General features: G+C 41.9%; 1 protein-coding gene across 1 annotated transcript; it reads left to right on the forward strand.

The window, feature by feature from the left end:
- The first annotated feature begins 3,519 nt into the window (after window positions 1-3,519).
- LOC135507674 (uncharacterized) lies at window positions 3,520-16,897 on the forward strand. Its single transcript, XM_064927270.1, has 6 exons — window positions 3,520-3,981; window positions 7,778-7,908; window positions 8,109-8,276; window positions 14,366-14,521; window positions 14,714-14,825; window positions 15,138-16,897. Exons 1-6 carry the CDS (start codon window positions 3,699-3,701, stop codon window positions 16,007-16,009), a joined length of 1,722 nt encoding a protein of 573 aa, XP_064783342.1. The 5' UTR covers window positions 3,520-3,698; the 3' UTR covers window positions 16,010-16,897.
- The last annotated feature ends 2,001 nt before the right edge of the window (window positions 16,898-18,898 follow it).

Raw genomic sequence — 18,898 nt, forward strand, 5'->3', positions numbered from 1 at the left:
CCCTTATCTCAGTGGAACCAAAACATTATACTTCATTCTTGAATCATTAATTAAGTAAGTTGAGCCAAAGGGGTAGGTTCAACAACTCTCGTTTCTAGGTAACCATACAATCATTTGACCAAATAGGTCATAATTTCATGGAGTCTGAGGGAAGAAACCACATGGTTAAGTCCAAAAACACATTGTCAAATGAGTGTTAGAGGTTTCAAAATGTATCATTTTAAGATAGTTCTATACATAATTTGGGGTCTCTATAAGATTGAGGTCCTAAACATAGAATAAAAGTGCATCCATGCAGCTGTATAGGCTAATATAGTCAAAATGTTTGCCTTGGGGAAGTTGATCCAATGGAATTGATTTATTCCCCAGTGTAATGCAAGGCATTATCACTGATATGAGGTTACAACAGGGCCTAGGGTAAAAGTGTTTAAAAAAAGTTCCAAGTGTTTGTTAGGTGATAAGCCTGTGTTAAACAATGCTTAAAATTATTTTCTTTAAACAAAAAAGCAATTGTGTTATTGTATTTGGGACATAACGATAGACATGGTTTTAAAAAGGTAGTGGTAATATTTAATTCAGTAAAAAAATGTGTAGGAGGCTTAACTTACCCTGTCCTGCGACTCAACTTACCACATACCCGCGGTAAATTGTGCCAAAAGACAACTTTCTTTTTTTGGACAAGTTATGTTTTCAAAAGTAATGTTGAGATGAATTCTGATTATTTCCAGGGATACACAACATCCTGAAATATATGAAGATATATTTGATAGAAAGAATATACTATATTTTACTTGCTGAATGCTGATGCTGTATGTAAATCATTTACCCTACGCCTCCCTACTTGAACCACACTGTTCGATGGGCTTGACTGTGGTTAACATGCTCTACTAACTGAGCTAAAGCGGACTACAGAGGGGTCATGTTTGTGTGTACAGCAGTTTGTTATATAAACCTTTTTTATGCTCTTCTGTACAACTTGTTTACAGTCTGCAGTCCATGAAGGCCTCCTGATATCCAGCGTTACTGGTGGGAGAGAGTGGACCTCTGAAGAGTTGGAACCGAGACCGAACCATGAGGGACAGAGACTCCACCACCACACAGAACACAACCAGTGGACAGGTGGACTGAACAACAGTCCTGGTGGTCATCAGAGAGACAGAGGCTCCAGTCAGGGATCCAGTCTGCAGCCTAGACCCTTCTCTTTACAGTCTCAGTGCAGGGATGGAGCAGGGCCTGGGGATGATAGAGACAGACCCTCCTGTTCCTATGATACAAACACCACAGTATCCATGATGAACAGAGCAGGTCACCCTCTGGGCTTCAGCCTTCAGAGAGTGGTGGGAGACCCCCCTGGCGGTAGTCCATCAGCAAATCTGTCTTCTCCTTCAGGGTCTCGTCTGGTGACTGGGTTCATGGAAAGCCTGGGCCTGGGTCTAGCCTTCCTCAGGATTACCTCACCAATACAGACAGGGTCAGGATGGGCGTTCACCACGAGAGGTACCTATAACACAGCACACAAACCCAACAACACCCAAACAATGGCTAGAGTTCAAGGAGGGAGCTCAAACACTAACCACCTGAGGGTGGTGGCTCCTGCTTCTACCTCCTCTGGTGTCATTGGGTCACAACATGGGAGGCTGAGCATTTGGACAGATGCAGACAAGTCATACACCTGTGCCACGTGTCAGAAGCGCTTTGCTGAGGCGAACTATGTGAAGAAGCACCAGACAGTTCATACCAAGGACAAGCACTTCAAGTGGAAACTGTTACAAGAGCTTCTCTTTGCTGACTAACCTTATCAGACACAGGAGTTGTCCACAACGAGGAGAAATCATAGCAGTGTGATTAGAGATATACACAGGTGATATCTGGGAACCATTCTTTAGACGTATTATAATTATCATGTGAAGTGTCTTGGTAAGAGGATAATTAACCCCAGTCCCCTTATTAACCCTTTGTTAACTTGATTTGAAACAGGCTTGTGTAAATACCTGTTTTTGAAGGGACAGTAAATCTAGACAAGAACCAGGACAGTTGAATATTTACCTTAAGGTGATGCAGATGGAATAAAGTCATTATGTTCTACTCCATTCTTGCTTCTTTCTAAACAAGTCTGTTCTCAGCTTGAAAGAGACTGATATTAGGAGATTAAAGTAAGCAGTACTGTAATTTAAAGAACAGCGCGCATATCTTTTTCATTTAACCACACCCTTTGAGCTATGACGCCAACCAATACGATCCCTTCTCTTCAGTGTCAGAAGTGGAGCTAGCTAGCTTGACCAGCCAGCACTGGGAAGAAGAATGGCGGATGGCAAGATGACGTCAGGCAGAAATTAGGGCGATAATCTATGTCTGCAAAATACGTGCAAAGTACTTTCTCTTATGAGTCAAATACAGGAGACATAATTACATGTTCCTCTCCTGAAAACCACGAGATGGAGTTGAATAGTGAAAGCTTAGAAATCAAACCTGACAAAAGTGAAGAAAAAGAACCTGAAGACTTCTGAGCCTCACCCCAATAATCAGGGAAATGCCTGAGATGGCTCTGGCCCAGTGGGAGTAGGATTTATGGAGAAAGTGGATTCGTGCCTTTTGGCCAACCAATTTGTGGTATCAGAAGGAGCGGGCACTCCACATCTCGAGCCTCGGGACAAGAGCTGTGTCTTGCTTTGCTATCTGGAGCAGAGCACCGGTGAAAGAAGTGATAATTGGGGTGGATTTAAGTGTTGAGGTGGAACAACTGAAGTTGAGGATCCACGTGTCTGTGATGCACGCTGTTTGGTGCAATGCAAACCCGGGGGCGAGTGCGAGATTGAGGAGACCCTGTTTATCCTTTTGAGTTTTGATATTGAGTGTTTACCTGATAAAGCCATGCTAGGACATGTCAGGTATCCCATAAGAGCTTTTGTTCAGAACCAACTACAGTGTTTCAGGTGCCACGTGTATGCTCATGTCGCAGCAGTATGTAGGAGGGACATTATTAGGTGTGAGAAGTGTACAGGAGGGAATGGGACAAAGTTGTGTGTAGACCAGAAATGTCATGTGCAAGTGAGATAATTTGAGGTTGCCATGGTTACAGTGCAGAAAGTATCTCATGCTGAGGCAGTGAGGAAAGTAGATGTTGATGGGGGAAAAAGTGAGGCCGGGAAAGGGAGCCTGAGAGGATCCCTGTGACTAGTAGGTCAGTACAGAGTGACCCGGACAATTTTAGCTTTAGTAAGGTTGGCTTCTTGTCGTTTATTGCTATGGTCATTAACTGTACCACACAGATGGAGAAGAAATCCAAGAAGATAGGTTAAGTAGTAGCAGCAGCAGAAATGTTTTTGGGTGTCAGAGTGTTTTGAGAGAAGGGGTTCCAGCCTCCCAGGCCAACAGCCTGTAGTGGGATATATCTAGGGTTAGATGGTGGTGCAATTTCTTTTTCCCCCATTTGTGTGACCAAAATGTGCAATTCGCTCTCCGACCTGGGAAAGGCAGCAAAACGTCTAGTCTTCCGGAAAACTACACGAAGAAGAGCAATTAAACGGAAGTGAACAGTGATCAAGTACAATTTTTACATTAGCGTTTATGTTGTTGTTGTTGTTATTCAGACGTTTATTAACATACTGCACAGCATCACATACTTACCCCAGGTAGTCTTATATTCGCGTTGGAGACAGGACAGGTTGATGTTATCTAGGTAAAGCTAGGTTCTAACAATGGCTAACTGTATGGTTTTTCACACTCAAATAGCCTCCATCATGGAGGTGTTAGCGAATGCAGCCGTGGCAGAGGTCTGTAAACTCGTAGACGATGACTATGCAGTGTTTCGTTTGGAAATAACTCAAAGACATAAAGAAAACAGGGCATTGCAGAGGAAACTACAGCTACTTGAACTGAAGGTATCACGGGACCGCGCAGACAAGATGATGCGAGAGCGCATTCTCGCCAGTCGTCCCAGAAGTGTCAAGATCCTCGACCGATACAGAGGAACCGCAAGAGGTACATTAGGGGCTATTTATGTGTGGGAAATTCCGTAATTATATGTGGGGATTTTAATACGACTAGGGAACCAAATGAGCTGGTATCTCAATCAAATTCATACATTTAAATAGAAATATTGAAATTTGAACAAAAACTATAAAGTGATATCTGATTAAATATGGTGGTGAAGACGCATACCGCAACCTGAATCCTGCAGAAACAAGGATGTTTCAAAAATATATATATACTCAGTGCACAGAAAATGTACATTACCAGTCAAAAGTTTGGACATACTGAATCAAGGGTTTTTTTACTATTTTTTTTAATTTAAATTTCTCCTAAAATGACATACCCAAATCTAACTGCCAGAAGCTCAGGACCTGAAGCAAGGATATGCATATTCTTGATCCCATTTGAAAGTAAACACTTTGAAGTTTGTGGAAATTTGAAATTAATGTAGCAACACATTAGATATGGTAAAATATAATAATACATGTACCATCATCTTTGAAATGCAAGAGAAAGGCCATAATGTATTATTCCAGCCCAGGCGCAATTTAGATTTTGGCCACTAGATGTCAGCAGTGTATGTGAAAAGGTTTTAGTCTGATCCAATGAACCATTGCATATCTGTTCAAAATGTTGTTTCAAGACTGCCCAAATGTGCTTAATTGGTTTATTAATACATTTTCAAGTTCATAATTGTGCACTCTCCTCAACCCATAGCTACTGTAAATTGGACAGTGTAGTTAGATCAACAAGAATTTAAGCTTTCTGCCCATATCAGATATGTCTATGTCCTGGGAAATGTTCATGTTACCTACAACCTCATGCTAATCACATTAGCCTACATTAGCTTAACCATCCCGTGTGGGGGGACACCGATCCTGTAGAGCAGGTATTCCCAAACTGGAGTACGTGCATTTAAAATGAAAAATAAAATATATATTTTTTTCTTCTAATTTTCAAACAGTACATTTATATTTTCCAACGGGGCTATACATTTGGGTGAGGATCTATTCTCACCTGAGTAGCCTCGTTTCACTGCCAAAAATAAAATTAAATCTAGTGTTCAGCGAAATAACATAATGTCAAATACAGGTAGCCTAGTCAAATAAATTAACATCCAATCACATTAACCGTTACTCTCCTTCGGGAAACCATTCACTCTTGTGCAGACATTTAGAAACAAATCATGACAATTTGAAAAAAAAGCCATGGGAGTTTTTGGAGCAAGAATAAAGATGACTTTCGAGTAGTAAGACATGCATAAAAGCAACAGATACCATTAACAAGAAGGTGCTAGAAGCATCTTATGTAGTGAGCTACTGAGTGTCTAGGACAGGCAAGCCCCATACTATTGTGGAGGACTTAATTATTCCTGCTGCCGTGGATATGGCTTGGGGAAAAGGCCCAAAAAACTATACAGACAATGCCTTCATCAAACAACACTGTTTCACGACACATCAGTGACATAGCAGGAGATGTTTTGAAACAATTACTGCTTTGGATACAAGCCAGTTAATTATATGCGTTACAGCTGGATGAGTCAACAGACGTGGCGGGCCTGGCACAGCTCCTGTTAAATGTCTGTTACGTTTATGGGGGTCAATTAAGGAAGACATCCTCCTCTTTGATTTATCTGTACGGATGGCGTGAAAGCCATGACAGGGAGACATAGTGGAGTGGTAACCCTCGTGCAAGCAGTTGGTCCCAATGCCTCTTGGGTACACTGCAGCATCCCCCGAGAGGCTCTTGCTACCAAGCTTTGCACACTCTTTGCATTCTCTCAACCAGCTTCATGAGATAGTCACCTGGAATACATTTCAAGTAACAGGTGTGCCTTGTTAAAAGTTAATTTGTGGAATTTCTTTCCTTCTTAATGCGTTTGAGCCAATCAGTTGTGTTGTGACAAGGTAGGGGTGGTATACAAAAGATAGCCCAATTTGGTAAAAGACCAAGTCCATATAATGGCAAGAACCGATCAAATAAGCAAAGAGAAATGACAGTTCATCATTACTTTAAGACATGAATGTCAGTAAGTCTGGAAAATTTCAAGAACTTTGAAAGTTTCTTCAAGTGCAATCGCAAAATCCATCAAGCGCTATGATGAAACTGGCTCTCATGAGAACCGCCACAGGAAAAGAAAACCCAGTTACCTCTACTGCAGAGGATACGTTCATTAGTGTTAACTTCACCTCAGATTGCAGCCCAAATAAATGCTTCACAAAGCTCAAGTAACAGACACATCTCAACATCAACTGCTCAGAGGAGACTGTGAATCAGGCTTTCATGGTCGAATTGCTGCAAAGAAACTACTACTAAAAGACACCCATAAGAAGAAGAGACTTGCTTGGGCCAAGAAACGCAAGCAATGGACATTAGACCGGTTGAAATCTGTTCTTTGGTCTGAAGTCCAAATTTGAGTTTTTTGGTTCCAACCACCGTGTCTTTGTGAGACGCAGAGTAGGTGAACGGATGATCTCCATGTGTGGTTCCCACCGTGAAGCATGGTGACAATGTCTGTGATTTATTTACAATTCAAGGCACACTTAACCAGCATGGCTACCACAGCATTCTGCAGCGATACGCCATCCCATCTGGTTTGCGCTTAGTGGGACTATCATTTTGTTTTTCAACAGAACAATGATCCAAAACAGCCTGTGTAAGCGCTATTTGACCACGAAGGAGAGTGATGGCGTGCTGCATCAGATGACCTGGCCTCCACAATTTCCCGACCTCAACTCAATTGAGATGGTTTGGAATGAGTAGGACCGCAGAGTGAAGGAAAAGCAGCCAACAAATGCTCAGCATATGTGGGAACTCCTTCAAGACTGTTGGAAAAGCATTCCAGGTGAAGCTGGTTGAGAGAATGCCAAGAGTGTGCAAAGCTGTCATCAAGGCAAAGGGTGGCTACTTCAAAAGAATATAAAATACAAAATATTTTGTTTTATTTAACACTTTTTGGTTTACTACATGATTCCATATGTGTTATATCATAGTTTTAATGTCTTCACTATTATTCTACAATGTAGAAAATAGTAAAAATAAGAATGAGAATGGACACACCTACTCAATCTTTTGACTGGTACTGTATGTATAAATCCCAAGTCTGTCTTTCACGGTGTCTTCGATATTCACGTGGATGACATTACTAAAGATTTATGGTGGACAATAATATACATTGTGATATACAGTAAAATTTGGAAGGCAAGGTGCATTATGACTGAAATAACGTTTTGTTCAATAAAAAAAATACAAATCAAAACTGAACTAAAAGGAAGAAATAAGATGGACTCTGCCACGGACACTATTAAATCTGTAAATCACGTTATGTAATTATGATGTGATGTGAAACTAGAATTGATTTTATGTGAACTATTTATGATTTGTAAAATGTTCACTTCAATGAAGATCATTTTTTAAGAAAAAAAGCTAATGGTACATTTTGCAGAAGGTTGTCCTTTCCCCTCTGCGCATATGTGACTTTAAATGTTTTAACCAGAATTGCATCTTGGTCAGTTTTGGGATTGTATGCAATAATTCCCCTGGTTATTTGGCAATCTTGCACAAAGACACTGTCATATTCTAGCCAGGTTCTTGATTTACTGCATTTACTATTATTTACTAATTGAAAACAATGTGATGCATGGGACATAATCTACTGATCTATAAATAGTGTATCAAGAAGTTATTTGAATTGTTACCTTACATACTTGCCAATTGTAGACAGTCAAAACTGTCAATAGTGTACAATATCGCTTTGAGCATTGACAGTACCTAATCACCTCTTTTCCACCAATCACTCTCTCAGGTGAAGGACATCTCACTGGAGGCCACAGGAGCTTTGTGAAGTCAGCGGAACACAACACATGGAGAGATGACCAACCAATCACTGTTGATGAGGGGAGTGGAACCTCTAACCAGCACTTTATCATGATAGAGGTTAGTGTAATAGTATTACATACAAATTACAGTAGATAAAATGTGGCCAGTATATTTCAGAAAGACTCCCCTCAGCTGTTCACTTGCTTACAAGTACATCCTAATGTATCTGCCATAGGGGAGCTTCTTAGACTTCCCTATGACATTGTTATCCAATTCATCTCATGTACCGGTAATAATCTCCTCTATTCTTGTGTCAGGATGCAGAGGCTGCAGGTCCTGGGGTCAAGCTGGAAAGGTCTCAAGAAGTGGAGGACCCACAGCACAGCAGAGACATCCATACTGGAACGGCTGGAGCTCCCCCTGTAGCCACGGAGGACCCCACCACCGCCCCAGCGCCACCAATTACCCAACGAAACATCACGGAGGTCAGTGGAACGCTGAACGCCGTCCTCAAGTCCGAGACAGATACAGAGACTTTAACAGGGCTGGACCGACTGGGCTGTCCTCCTGCTCCCCGCTCAGAGTATTTACTTTACGGCAACACGAGCCCGAGGACGGTTCTGTCCCATCAGGACTCAGGTGACACATTACAGACTGGCAATGATCCGTCCTGTTCATACTCTACAGAGATGACACCTAGTGACATGCCTGCCGGCTTAGATACACAGACTAATCCATTGAGAGGGGACTGGAACCGGTACAGTAGTAGTGTATACTCTGAAGGGTCCCTAGATAAGAAAGGGGAGGGTCTGGTCGTAGATGAGGTGACTGTGAAAGTGGAGAGCGACACTCCTCTGACATGGAATGCAGACGAGACTCATTTAGGAGAAAGACACTCGCAGGGCAACACCAGTGACTTCTTAGTCTACAGGGAAAGCTTACAGACAAATCCAAATGTCACAACCCACTCCCCTTTACACCCGCTCAGGGATCGCAACCCAGTGTCCACGTCGATGGTACCTTCCGATTCACACGGCCGCGTCCTTTTCGATCAGGTATTGAACTCAAATGACAGGGCTAGAGCTCAGGCTCGGGGAAGAGGAGCCACATCAGCCAATAGTAAAGAGAAACGGTTCCTCTGCATGTTCTGTAACAAAGGCTTCAGCCGCCCCCAGAAGGTAGAGATCCACCAGAGGGTCCACACAGGGGAGAAACCCTACAGCTGTACCCAGTGTCATATGCGCTTCGCCCAGGCTTGCAACCTGAAGAGACATCAGAGGGTCCACACAGGGGAGAAATCCTATAGCTGCCCCCAGTGTGAAAAGAGTTTCTCCCACCAGCACCAGCTGAAGATGCACCTGAAGGCCCACACGGGAGAGAGGCCGTTCCCCTGTGTGTAGGGCTGTTACGGTGACCAGTAATACCGCCAGACTGGTGGTCACGAGTCATGACTGTAGTCAAATTCCACGTGACCGTTGAGTCACAGTAACAGGGCTACTCAAACTGTACTCTGTAAATGAATGGTGCTGATGGGTGTTAGTAGCCTGCCAAACTTGCTAACGGCCATCAAGACTCTAATGGCCTGGTACTCAAAACTCTATTGTCCCTCAAATTACTCTGACATCAATGCATTTGAAAATCTTATCAAACACTTCATGATTGAATTTGAATAATCTGCAGGGGTTGAAATAGCAGGAATACGTGTCCATTGACCATGACATTCAATTTTGAGTTCCACATTTTTATATTGAAATCGACTTGCTGCTATTACCCGAAACATCTCATCCATCCTCCAAATCACGCTCTCTCTCTCTCTGCTCAGAGTGATTTGAGGGACAATAGAGTGTTGAGTACCAGGCCATTAGCGTCTTGATGGCCATTGGCAAAGTTTGGTAGGCTACTAACGCCCATCAGCACCATTCATTTACAGAGCGCAGTTTGAGTAGCCCAATTACCATAACTCAACAGTCACGTGGAATTTGACGACAGTCATTCAATTTCAAGTTCCACATTTTTATATTGACATAGACTTGCTGTTATTATCCGAAATGTCTCCTCAAAACCACGCTCTCTCTCTGCGCTCCAAGTTGCAATTGTAGGAAAATCACAGTTTTGAAAGCAAATAGGTCTACTGTTGTGACTGTTGGAGAGAGTAGGGTCTCAGCTCTCTTTTTTTTTCTTTTGCACTTGTTACCCCTTTTTCTCCCCAATTTCGTGAGACCTAATTGGTAGTTACAGTCTTGTCCCATAGCTGCAACTCCCGTACAGACTTGGATGAGGCAAAGGTCGAGAGTCTGGTAGGCTATGGCTTTGAGATATAGTTTATACGGGGCAAAGTAATTGCATAGGCCTATAGATATCATTGGGTATGCTGAAAAGTTTTCAGGACATTACATTAACTGTTAACTAACTACATGAACTGTTAGATTAGTAAATTAGACAGCTAACTATCAGCATATTATATTTAGTTTTCTAGCTAATGCATTTTGAGTTTCCACTTCCTCAGAATTAGCCCAAATCCACATTCTATATATACATATATATCCCTACTGTTGGTGCGTGCAAATGCGAGTCATTTCAACTGAACATTGTGGTTCCATTTTAATGAAGAATGAAATCAAATAAATCTTATTCATAATGAATTACTGATGCGTGTCAGGAGCTGGTAATTTTTCCAACACACCTATTATAGCGTTCGTGTTTCATCGACACTGTCGAGTGCATACGGATGGCATGCACATGCAGCTGATAATGGCCCATTTTAAATCTAAACTAATTTCACTCATACAGTGGGGCAAAAAAGTATTTAGTCAGCCACCAATTGTGCAAGTTTTCCCACTTAAAAAGATGAGAGGCCTGTAATTTTCATTATAGGTACACTTCTACTATGACAGACAAAATGAGAAAAAAAATCCAGAAAATCACATTGTAGGATTTTTAATGAATTTATTAGCAAATTATGGTGGAAAATAAGTGGTCAGATGGTCAGATGAAACCAAAATATAACTTTTTGGTAAAAACTCAACTCGTCGTGTTTGGAGGACAAAGAATGCTGAGTTGCATCCAAAGAACACCATACCTACTGTGAAGCATGGGGGTGGAACCATCATGGGCTGTTTTCTACAAAGGGACCAGGACGACTGATCTGTGTAAAGGAAAGAATGAATGGGGCCATGTATCGTGAGATCGTGAGAAAACCTCCTTCCATCAGCAAGGGCATTGACGATGAAACGTGGTTGGGTCTTTCAGCATGACAATGATCACAAACACACCGCCCGGGCAATGAAGGAGTGGCTTAGTAAGAAGCATTTCAAGGTCCTGGAGTGGCCTAGCCAGTCTCCAGATCTCAACCCCATAGAAAATCTTTGGAGGGAGTTGAAAGTCCGTGTTGCCCAGCAACAGCCCCAAAACATCACTGCTCTAGAGGAGATCTGCATGGAGGAATGGGCCAAAATACCAGCAACAGTGTGTGAAAACCTTGTGAAGACTTACAGAAAACGTTTGACCTCTGTCATTGCCAACAAAGGGTATATAACAAAGTATTGAGAAACTTTTGTTATTGACCAAATACTTATTTTCCAACATAATTTGCAAATAAATTCATTAAAAATCCTACAATGTGATTTTCTGGATTTTTTTTCTTCTCATTTTGTCTGTCATAGTTGAAGTGTACCTATGATGAAAATTACAGGCCTCTCATCTATTTAAGTGGGAGAACTTGCACAATTGGTGGCTGACTAAATACTTTTTTGCCCCACTGTATATTATTTAGTATAAAGACCTTATTAAATTGAGAATAGTCTGATGGGTGGGAATATTAATGAACAGCGTGTGCAGTCTAGGCATGAAATAGAGCACATGCCTGTTTTGCAACCTTTTCAAATCATCAATAGTTGCATCATGCAGCCCATATGTTTTGATTTCTAAGACATTCTAAGGTTTGTCTCACAACTAAAGTAGCCACATAACGTTTCAAATGCTCACTTTTTACACTCGACACAAAATAGCTGCTCCATTGCGCACTCGCTCAGCAATCGTTAAGAGGAAAATACCCTTTCCATTTTATCAATCAGTGTTCACTTATATTCTTGTAACTATAAAATCATATGATGTAAAATAATTGTACAAGAATTAAGCATATCTTTTCTGCTATTGGCATGGCAGACCCAGATCGGTAACATACATTAGGCCGACTCAACATGAAATTCTGTTCTTCTGAAATAAATGTTCTTCATATCATAATGTTTCTTAACACCAGCTATTGTGATGGTGTATATTAAATGGATTTATAATACTTATTTGAATTGTAGATGGTCCAAAGGCGCGCATCAGCAGCTTGTATGTGTGGAAACCCGGAGATGCCAACCGTGTTTATGTTAATACAAGGTCAATAACCTTGAGATCGGTGGTCATTTTGCAGTTAACGGCTGACCCATTTTCATGACCGCCACAGCCCGAAGTGTACACACTCCAGGAAGAAGTTCTGAGAGGAGCTACCTCAGGATACACCAGCAGAAAAAACATTCCAATCTATAACATAGAAACCATTCCACTCGATATCTTCTGATGTTTAGATCAAACCCTGCATTAAAGACAAAGATTAATTTTCATTGTTGTCAGCAGAAAAGATCCACAGATGCATTTGGAATAACGAGAGTAAATTATTTCAGTGTTAAATATTCCTAGGTAGAATATTGCAGTCAGACATAAAACATCTGTTACATATTGTGTTTGTACTGTGTAGGCTATATTAATGTTCACAAATGCCTGTTTCATTACTTCTATTCAACTACCTTCTTTTTTTTCCTAAGACACATTTTTAATGAGAAAATGAATGCAGTTTATCAAGTCTATGGACATGTTTTGTGAAGGCATGTGTGGTTTTCATATGGCATATATAAAACTTTGTTTAATAAAAACAAAATGGACTTTTCATTAACTTTCATTGGGACTCTCTTTTTAGTATGAATCACATCTGATCTCACCCTATTCTACATACACCCAACAGTGCTTTATAACCAATAAACACTTAGGGCCTACATACAGTACCTAGAGAAAGTATTCACAGCCTTTGACTTTTCCATTTTTGTTTTGTTACAAAGTGGGATTCAAATATTTTAATTGTAATTTTCTTGTCAACGATCTATAAAAAATAGTTATTTTATCATGAAAAATAAAACACTATCTTGATTAGATAAGTATTCAATCCCCTGAGTCTATACAGATTAGAATCAACTTTGGCAGTAATTACAACTGTGAATCTTTTGAGTAAGTCTGTAAGAGCTTTCCACACCTGAATTGTGCAACATTTGCCCATTTATTATTAAACATCTTCCATCTTTGTCAAATTGGTTGTTGATCATTGCTAGACAACCATTTTCAGGTCTTGGCATAGATGTTCAAGTAGATTTAAGGCTAAACTAGCTTGGCCACTCAGGAACATTTGCGGTCTTCTTGGTAAGCAACTGTGTAGATTTGGCCTTGTGTTTTAGGTTATTGTCCTGCTGAAAGATGAATTCCTCCTAGTATTTGGTGGAAAGCAAACTGAACCAGGTTTTCCTCTAGAATTTTTCCTGTGCTTAGCTCCATTCTGTTTATTTTCTATCCTGAAAAACTCCCCAGTCCTTAATGATTACAAGCATACTCATAACATGATGTAGCTACCACTATGCTTGAAAATGTGGAGAGTGGTACTTAGTAATGTGTTGTACTGGATTTGCATACTGTATTCTGGAAAAAGTTAATTCTTTGTCACATTTTTGTATTATTACTTTAGTGCCTTGTTGCAAACAGGATGCATGTTTTGGAATATTTTTTATTCTGTACAGGCTTCCTTCTTTTCACTCTGTCAAATAGGTTAGTATTGTGGAGTAACTACAATACTTGATCCATTCTCCTATCACAGCCATTAAACTCTGTCTTAAAGTCAGGGGTTGAATACTCATTGACTCAAGACATTTCAGCTTTTCATATTTAATTAATTTGTAACATTTTTGAAAAAACAATTCCACGTTGACATTATCGGGTATTGTGTGTAGGCCAGTAACCCATAAAAATCTCAATTTAACCCATTTTACATTTAGGCTGTAACACAACAAAATTTGGAAAAAGTCAAGGGGTATATGAATACTTTCTGAAGGCACTGTAACAGTGGCGGCTGCTAAGGGGAACATGGCTCATAATAGAGGCTGGAATGGAGTTTAAGGGATGGAATAGAGTGAATGGAATGGTATGAAAACTGTGTTTTTATACCATTCCATTTACTCCATTCCAGCCATTATTATGAGCTGTTCTCCCCTCAGCAGCCTTCACTGCACTGTACCTACACATACCCACACACTAACAAACACCTACTGTGCACATCAAAATAGTTGAGTCAGGCTTGCCTGATGATTACTCATATTTACGTTCACCATGATGGGTTTAACAACAATGAAGTCGTTCTGTAACTACAGTATAGGACTCAAATGTAGTAGGGATGGGTAAACACTCCATGTTGAAAGTGTGTTTATTATGTGTGTACGTACCTGAGGGAGTGTATGTCTGTGTGATCTGTATTCCCTGTCTCTTCCAGGAGGAGGAGGTGCTGCTGGTGAAGGAGGAGGGGTGTGAGGAGGGTCTGGGGAAACCTGAGAGGACCATGGTCATGGAGAACAACCAGACTACACCTTCTCCTGAACCCCCAGTGGAACCAGCTGAGCAGCACAGGACCACACACAGTCTCACTGAGGTGAGCCCACTGTGAACTACTGTTGAATTCTCCATTGAATTGAATTCTCCAACCATTAGTATAGTATCAAATCAACTAACATGTAAGCATAGTACTAGCAATCCCTCATTGGCCAATCAGAAGATGCTCCATAGCAGGGTGCTCATATCAGATGTCTTGATCCAACATCCTCTCACTCTGTATCTCTTACAGTCAGTAGACATGGAGGATGGGAAGCCTGATATGCTGCTAGTCAAAGAGGAGACAATAGAAGACGGACCAGAGAGCATTGACCTGCTGAGTGGACTAAAGATGGGGGAGCAAGGTAAGGGAGAACTACATATAGCCTCCATACAGTAATAGATCTTCAATGGGAATAGTAATACATATAGCCTCCATACAGTAATAGATATTCAATGGGAATAGTAATACATATAGCCTCCATACAGTAATAGATCTTCAGTGGTAATAGTGATACTCCTGGCTGTTGTTTTTTCTTCATTCATAAAATTAAATCATTACAACTTGTGTTTACATACAACAAAGTAATTGACTCAAAAACACTTTAATTGACTCAAAAATACTCCATATGTAGAGTTTTCTCTGCCAAAGTTTATTTTGTAACCTCTTCCTGCAGGTGGTTGGATGGAGGCCAACAGAGGAGACTGGGTGGCCATCTTGGATTCCCAGAGCCAGACGGGTGCAGTCAACGGCCTGGGGGATGACATCACTGAGCAAGCCAGGACCAGAGGCGACGTAGTGGTCAGTGGATGGGACAGTGTCCTCAACTCTGGGCTGGGGAACAACACTGTTAACCACAACCAGAAACAGACTGTCGAAAACAAAACAACAGCTGAGCTTAGTCTTCATGACAACAGACTGGCTGAGACCAGGGTAAGGCGTAGATTTGGTCTGCGGGGACGGGGAGGCGTCTGTATGAGAACAGACACAGACTCAGCTAGCGATGCTCCATCCTGCTCCTATAGTTGTGATTCAGAGAGACTGATGGCGCCTCAGGTTAACCCCCTAACAGGTGCTGCCTTCAGCCTGCCTTCTATAGGATCTATCAATTGGAACATGGAACCTGCAACAACACAGACACTCCCTGGCCTTCATCCTCCTCACACTCTCCTAATGTTAAACCAGACCTCAGACAATGCAAGTACCTCAACACTAAATGGCTACACAAGCCCATTGACCAATGACAGTAGTAGAGACAGAATCAGTAAAGGTGGCATCGCCAAAGAGAAGCGCTTCCCATGTTCGTTCTGTGGGAAAACCTTCAGTTTCCCCAAACAAGTAGAGATCCACCAGAGGATTCACACGGGGGAGAAACCATACGGCTGCCACCTGTGCTGGGCCAGTTTTTCACACTCGTTCAGCCTGAAGAGGCACCAGAGGGTCCATACAGGGGAGAAGCCATTCAATTGCCACCTGTGCCGGGCCAGTTTTTCACACTTGTTCAACCTGAAGAGGCACCAGAGTGTCCACACAGGGGAGAAATCCTGAAGCTGCCCCAGTGTGAGAAGAGGTTCTCCCACCAGCACCAGCTGAAGATGCACCTGAAGGTCCACAAGGGAGAGAGGCTGTTCGCTTGTACGCACCGCGGGAAGAGGTTCTCAGAGGAGAAACCTCACGATACACCAGCAGAAAACATGGCCCATGTATAGAGTATAGTGATATGTAGTACTGGTTAGTGTGTTTGTAGTTAATTCTGTTGCTTTTGGATGTAGTAGGGAACTGGATGAGATGAACTCCACCCAGCACAGCTAGAAGAGGACTGGCCACCCCTCAGAACCTGGTTCCTCTCTAGCTTTCTTCCTAGGTTCCTGCCTTTCTAGGGAGTTTTTCATAGCCACCGTGCTTTTACATCATGCATTCCTTGCTGTTTGGGGTTTTAGGCTGTGTTTCTGTATAGCACTTTGTGACATCTGCTGATGTAAAAAGGGCTTTTTTAATACATTTGATAGAAATGTGATTGAACTGAGGAAAGAATGAGTATGATGAGGCAGAGTAGATGATATGGTAATGGTTGGTGTGATGCTATCTGTAAAAATACTTCACTAATGAAGAATGCCAAACTTAGTCCCTTTAGGTTGACATTAGTGTTATAGTGAGATCAGGATGGTGCCTTATAATGTTAAACCTTTTCTGAAGTATTCTAAAATTAATTTTTCTCAAAGTAAGGGTTCCAGATTTACAGAAAAGTTACCATAGTGAGAAAAGTTAATTTACTTGTATCGTTTTGTGCAATAAAAGTACTGTACTTCATTATGCAAGTAGATTTGTTGAAATTATATACAAAATTGACTCTGTTCTGACTGTCTTGGTTATTTTTGTATCCTTGAAGGGACTGAGTTTCCCTTGTCAATCTAACCAAAACATTATACTTCATTATTTAATCAACACACACAGTCGTGGCCCTTGCACTTTTATCAACTAACTGACCATTTTCCCTAAAAATAAGTTGAAATTCACCAATGTATTTGGTCTCCACAATTATGTAACCTATGTTTATGATTCAGAACTTAATATATCCATTTAAATCAGAAAATAAACTTGGCATTAACTAAATTATTGACAGCCTAGACGTAATATTTGCTAGCACAGCCTTTGGTCAATATAATTGCAATCAAGCGCTTCCTATAGCCATCGATGAGCTTCCTGTACCTCTGTACTGGCAGTTTGGCCCAATCCTCGTATGCCGTCTCCCAACTGAGAGCATCAGCTGTTCCAGGCGATTGTGTGATCCCGCTCTCCGCAGCCGATGTGAGTAAGACCATTAAACAGGTCAACATTCACAAGGCCGCAGGGCCAAAAGGATTACCAGGACGTGTACTCCGAGCATGCACTGACCAACTGTCAAGTGTCTTCACTGACATTTTCAACCTCTCCCTGTCTGAGTCTGTAATACCTACATGTTTCAAGCAAACCACCATAATCCCTGTGCCCAAGAACTAAGGTAACCTCCCTAAATGACTACTGACGCATAGCACTCACGTCTGGAGCCATGAAATGCTTTGAAAAGTTGATCATGGCTCACATCAACAAGATTATCCCAGAAACCCTAGATCCACTCTAATTTGCATACTGCTCCAACAGGTCCACAGATGATGCAATCTCTGTTGCACTCCACACTGCCCTTTCACACCTGGACAAAAGGAACATCTAAACTCAGCAAAAAAAGAAACGTCCCTTTTTCAGGACCCTGTCTTTCAAAGATAATTTGTAAAAATCCAAATAATTTCACAGATCTTCATTGTAAAGGGTTTAAACACTGTTTCCCATGCTTGTTCAATGAACCATAAACAATTAATGAACATGCACCTGTGGAACAGTCATTAAGACACTAACAGCTTACAGACGGTAGGCAATTAAGGTCACAGTTATGAAAACTTAGGACACTAAAGAGGCCTTTCTACGGACTCTGAAAAACACCAAAAGAAAGATGCCCAGGGTCCCTGCTCATCTGCGTGAACGTGCCTTAAGCATGCTGCAAGGAGGCATCAAGACTGCAGATGTGGCCAGGACAATAAATTGCAATGTCCATACTGTGAGACGTCTAAGACAGCATTACAGGGAGACAGGATGGACAGCTGATCGTCCTCGCAGTGGCAGACCATGTGTACACCTGCACAGGATCGGTACATCCGAACATCACACCTGCGGGACAGGTACAGGATGGCAATAACAACTGCCCGTGTTACACCAAGAACGCACAATCCCTCCATCAGTGCTCAGACTGTCTGCAATAGGCTGAGAGAGAGGCTGGACTGAGGGATTGTAGGCCTGTTGTTAGGCAGGTCCTCACCAGACATCACCGGCAACAAAGTCGCCTATGGGCACAAACCCACCGTTGCTGGACCAGACAGGACTGGCAAAAAGTGCTCTTCACTGACGAGTCACAGTTTTGTCTCACCAGGGGTGATGGTCGGATTTGTGTTTATCGTCGAAGGAATGAGCGTTCCGCCAAGGCCTGTACTCTGGAGCGGGATCGATTTGGAGGTGGATTGTCTGTCATAGTCTGGGGCGGTGTGTCACAGCATCATCGGACTGAGCTTGTTGTCATTGCAGGCAATCTCAATGCTGTGCGTTACAGGGAAGACATCCTCCTCCCTCATGTGGTACCCTTCCTGCAGGCTCATCCTGACATGACCCTCCAGCATGACAATGCCACCAGCCATACTGCTCGTTCTGTGTGTGATTTCCTGCAAGACAGAAATGTAGTGTTCTGCCATGGCCAGAGAAGAGCCCGGATCTCAATCCCATTGAGCACGTCTGGGACCTGTTGGATCGAAGCGTGAGGGCTCGGGCCATTCCCCCCCAGAATATTCTGGGAACTTGCAGGTTTGTTCAGGGACACATTATTCAATTTCTGTTAGTCACGTTTTTGGAACT

This window comes from Oncorhynchus masou, chromosome 21 (genome assembly GCF_036934945.1).
Source record: "Oncorhynchus masou masou isolate Uvic2021 chromosome 21, UVic_Omas_1.1, whole genome shotgun sequence".
NCBI classification, from domain to species: domain Eukaryota; kingdom Metazoa; phylum Chordata; class Actinopteri; order Salmoniformes; family Salmonidae; genus Oncorhynchus; species Oncorhynchus masou.

Bases quoted from the DNA above. Each gene is read 5' to 3' on its own strand.
- LOC135507674 (XM_064927270.1), top strand. From the start codon at position 3,699: ATGGCTAACTGTATGGTTTTTCACACTCAAATAGCCTCCATCATGGAG. The intron at 7,909-8,108 runs GTTAGTGTAATA...TTCTTGTGTCAG, and splicing joins AGCACTTTATCATGATAGAG to GATGCAGAGGCTGCAGGTCC. The intron at 8,277-14,365 runs GTCAGTGGAACG...TGTCTCTTCCAG, and splicing joins CCCAACGAAACATCACGGAG to GAGGAGGAGGTGCTGCTGGT.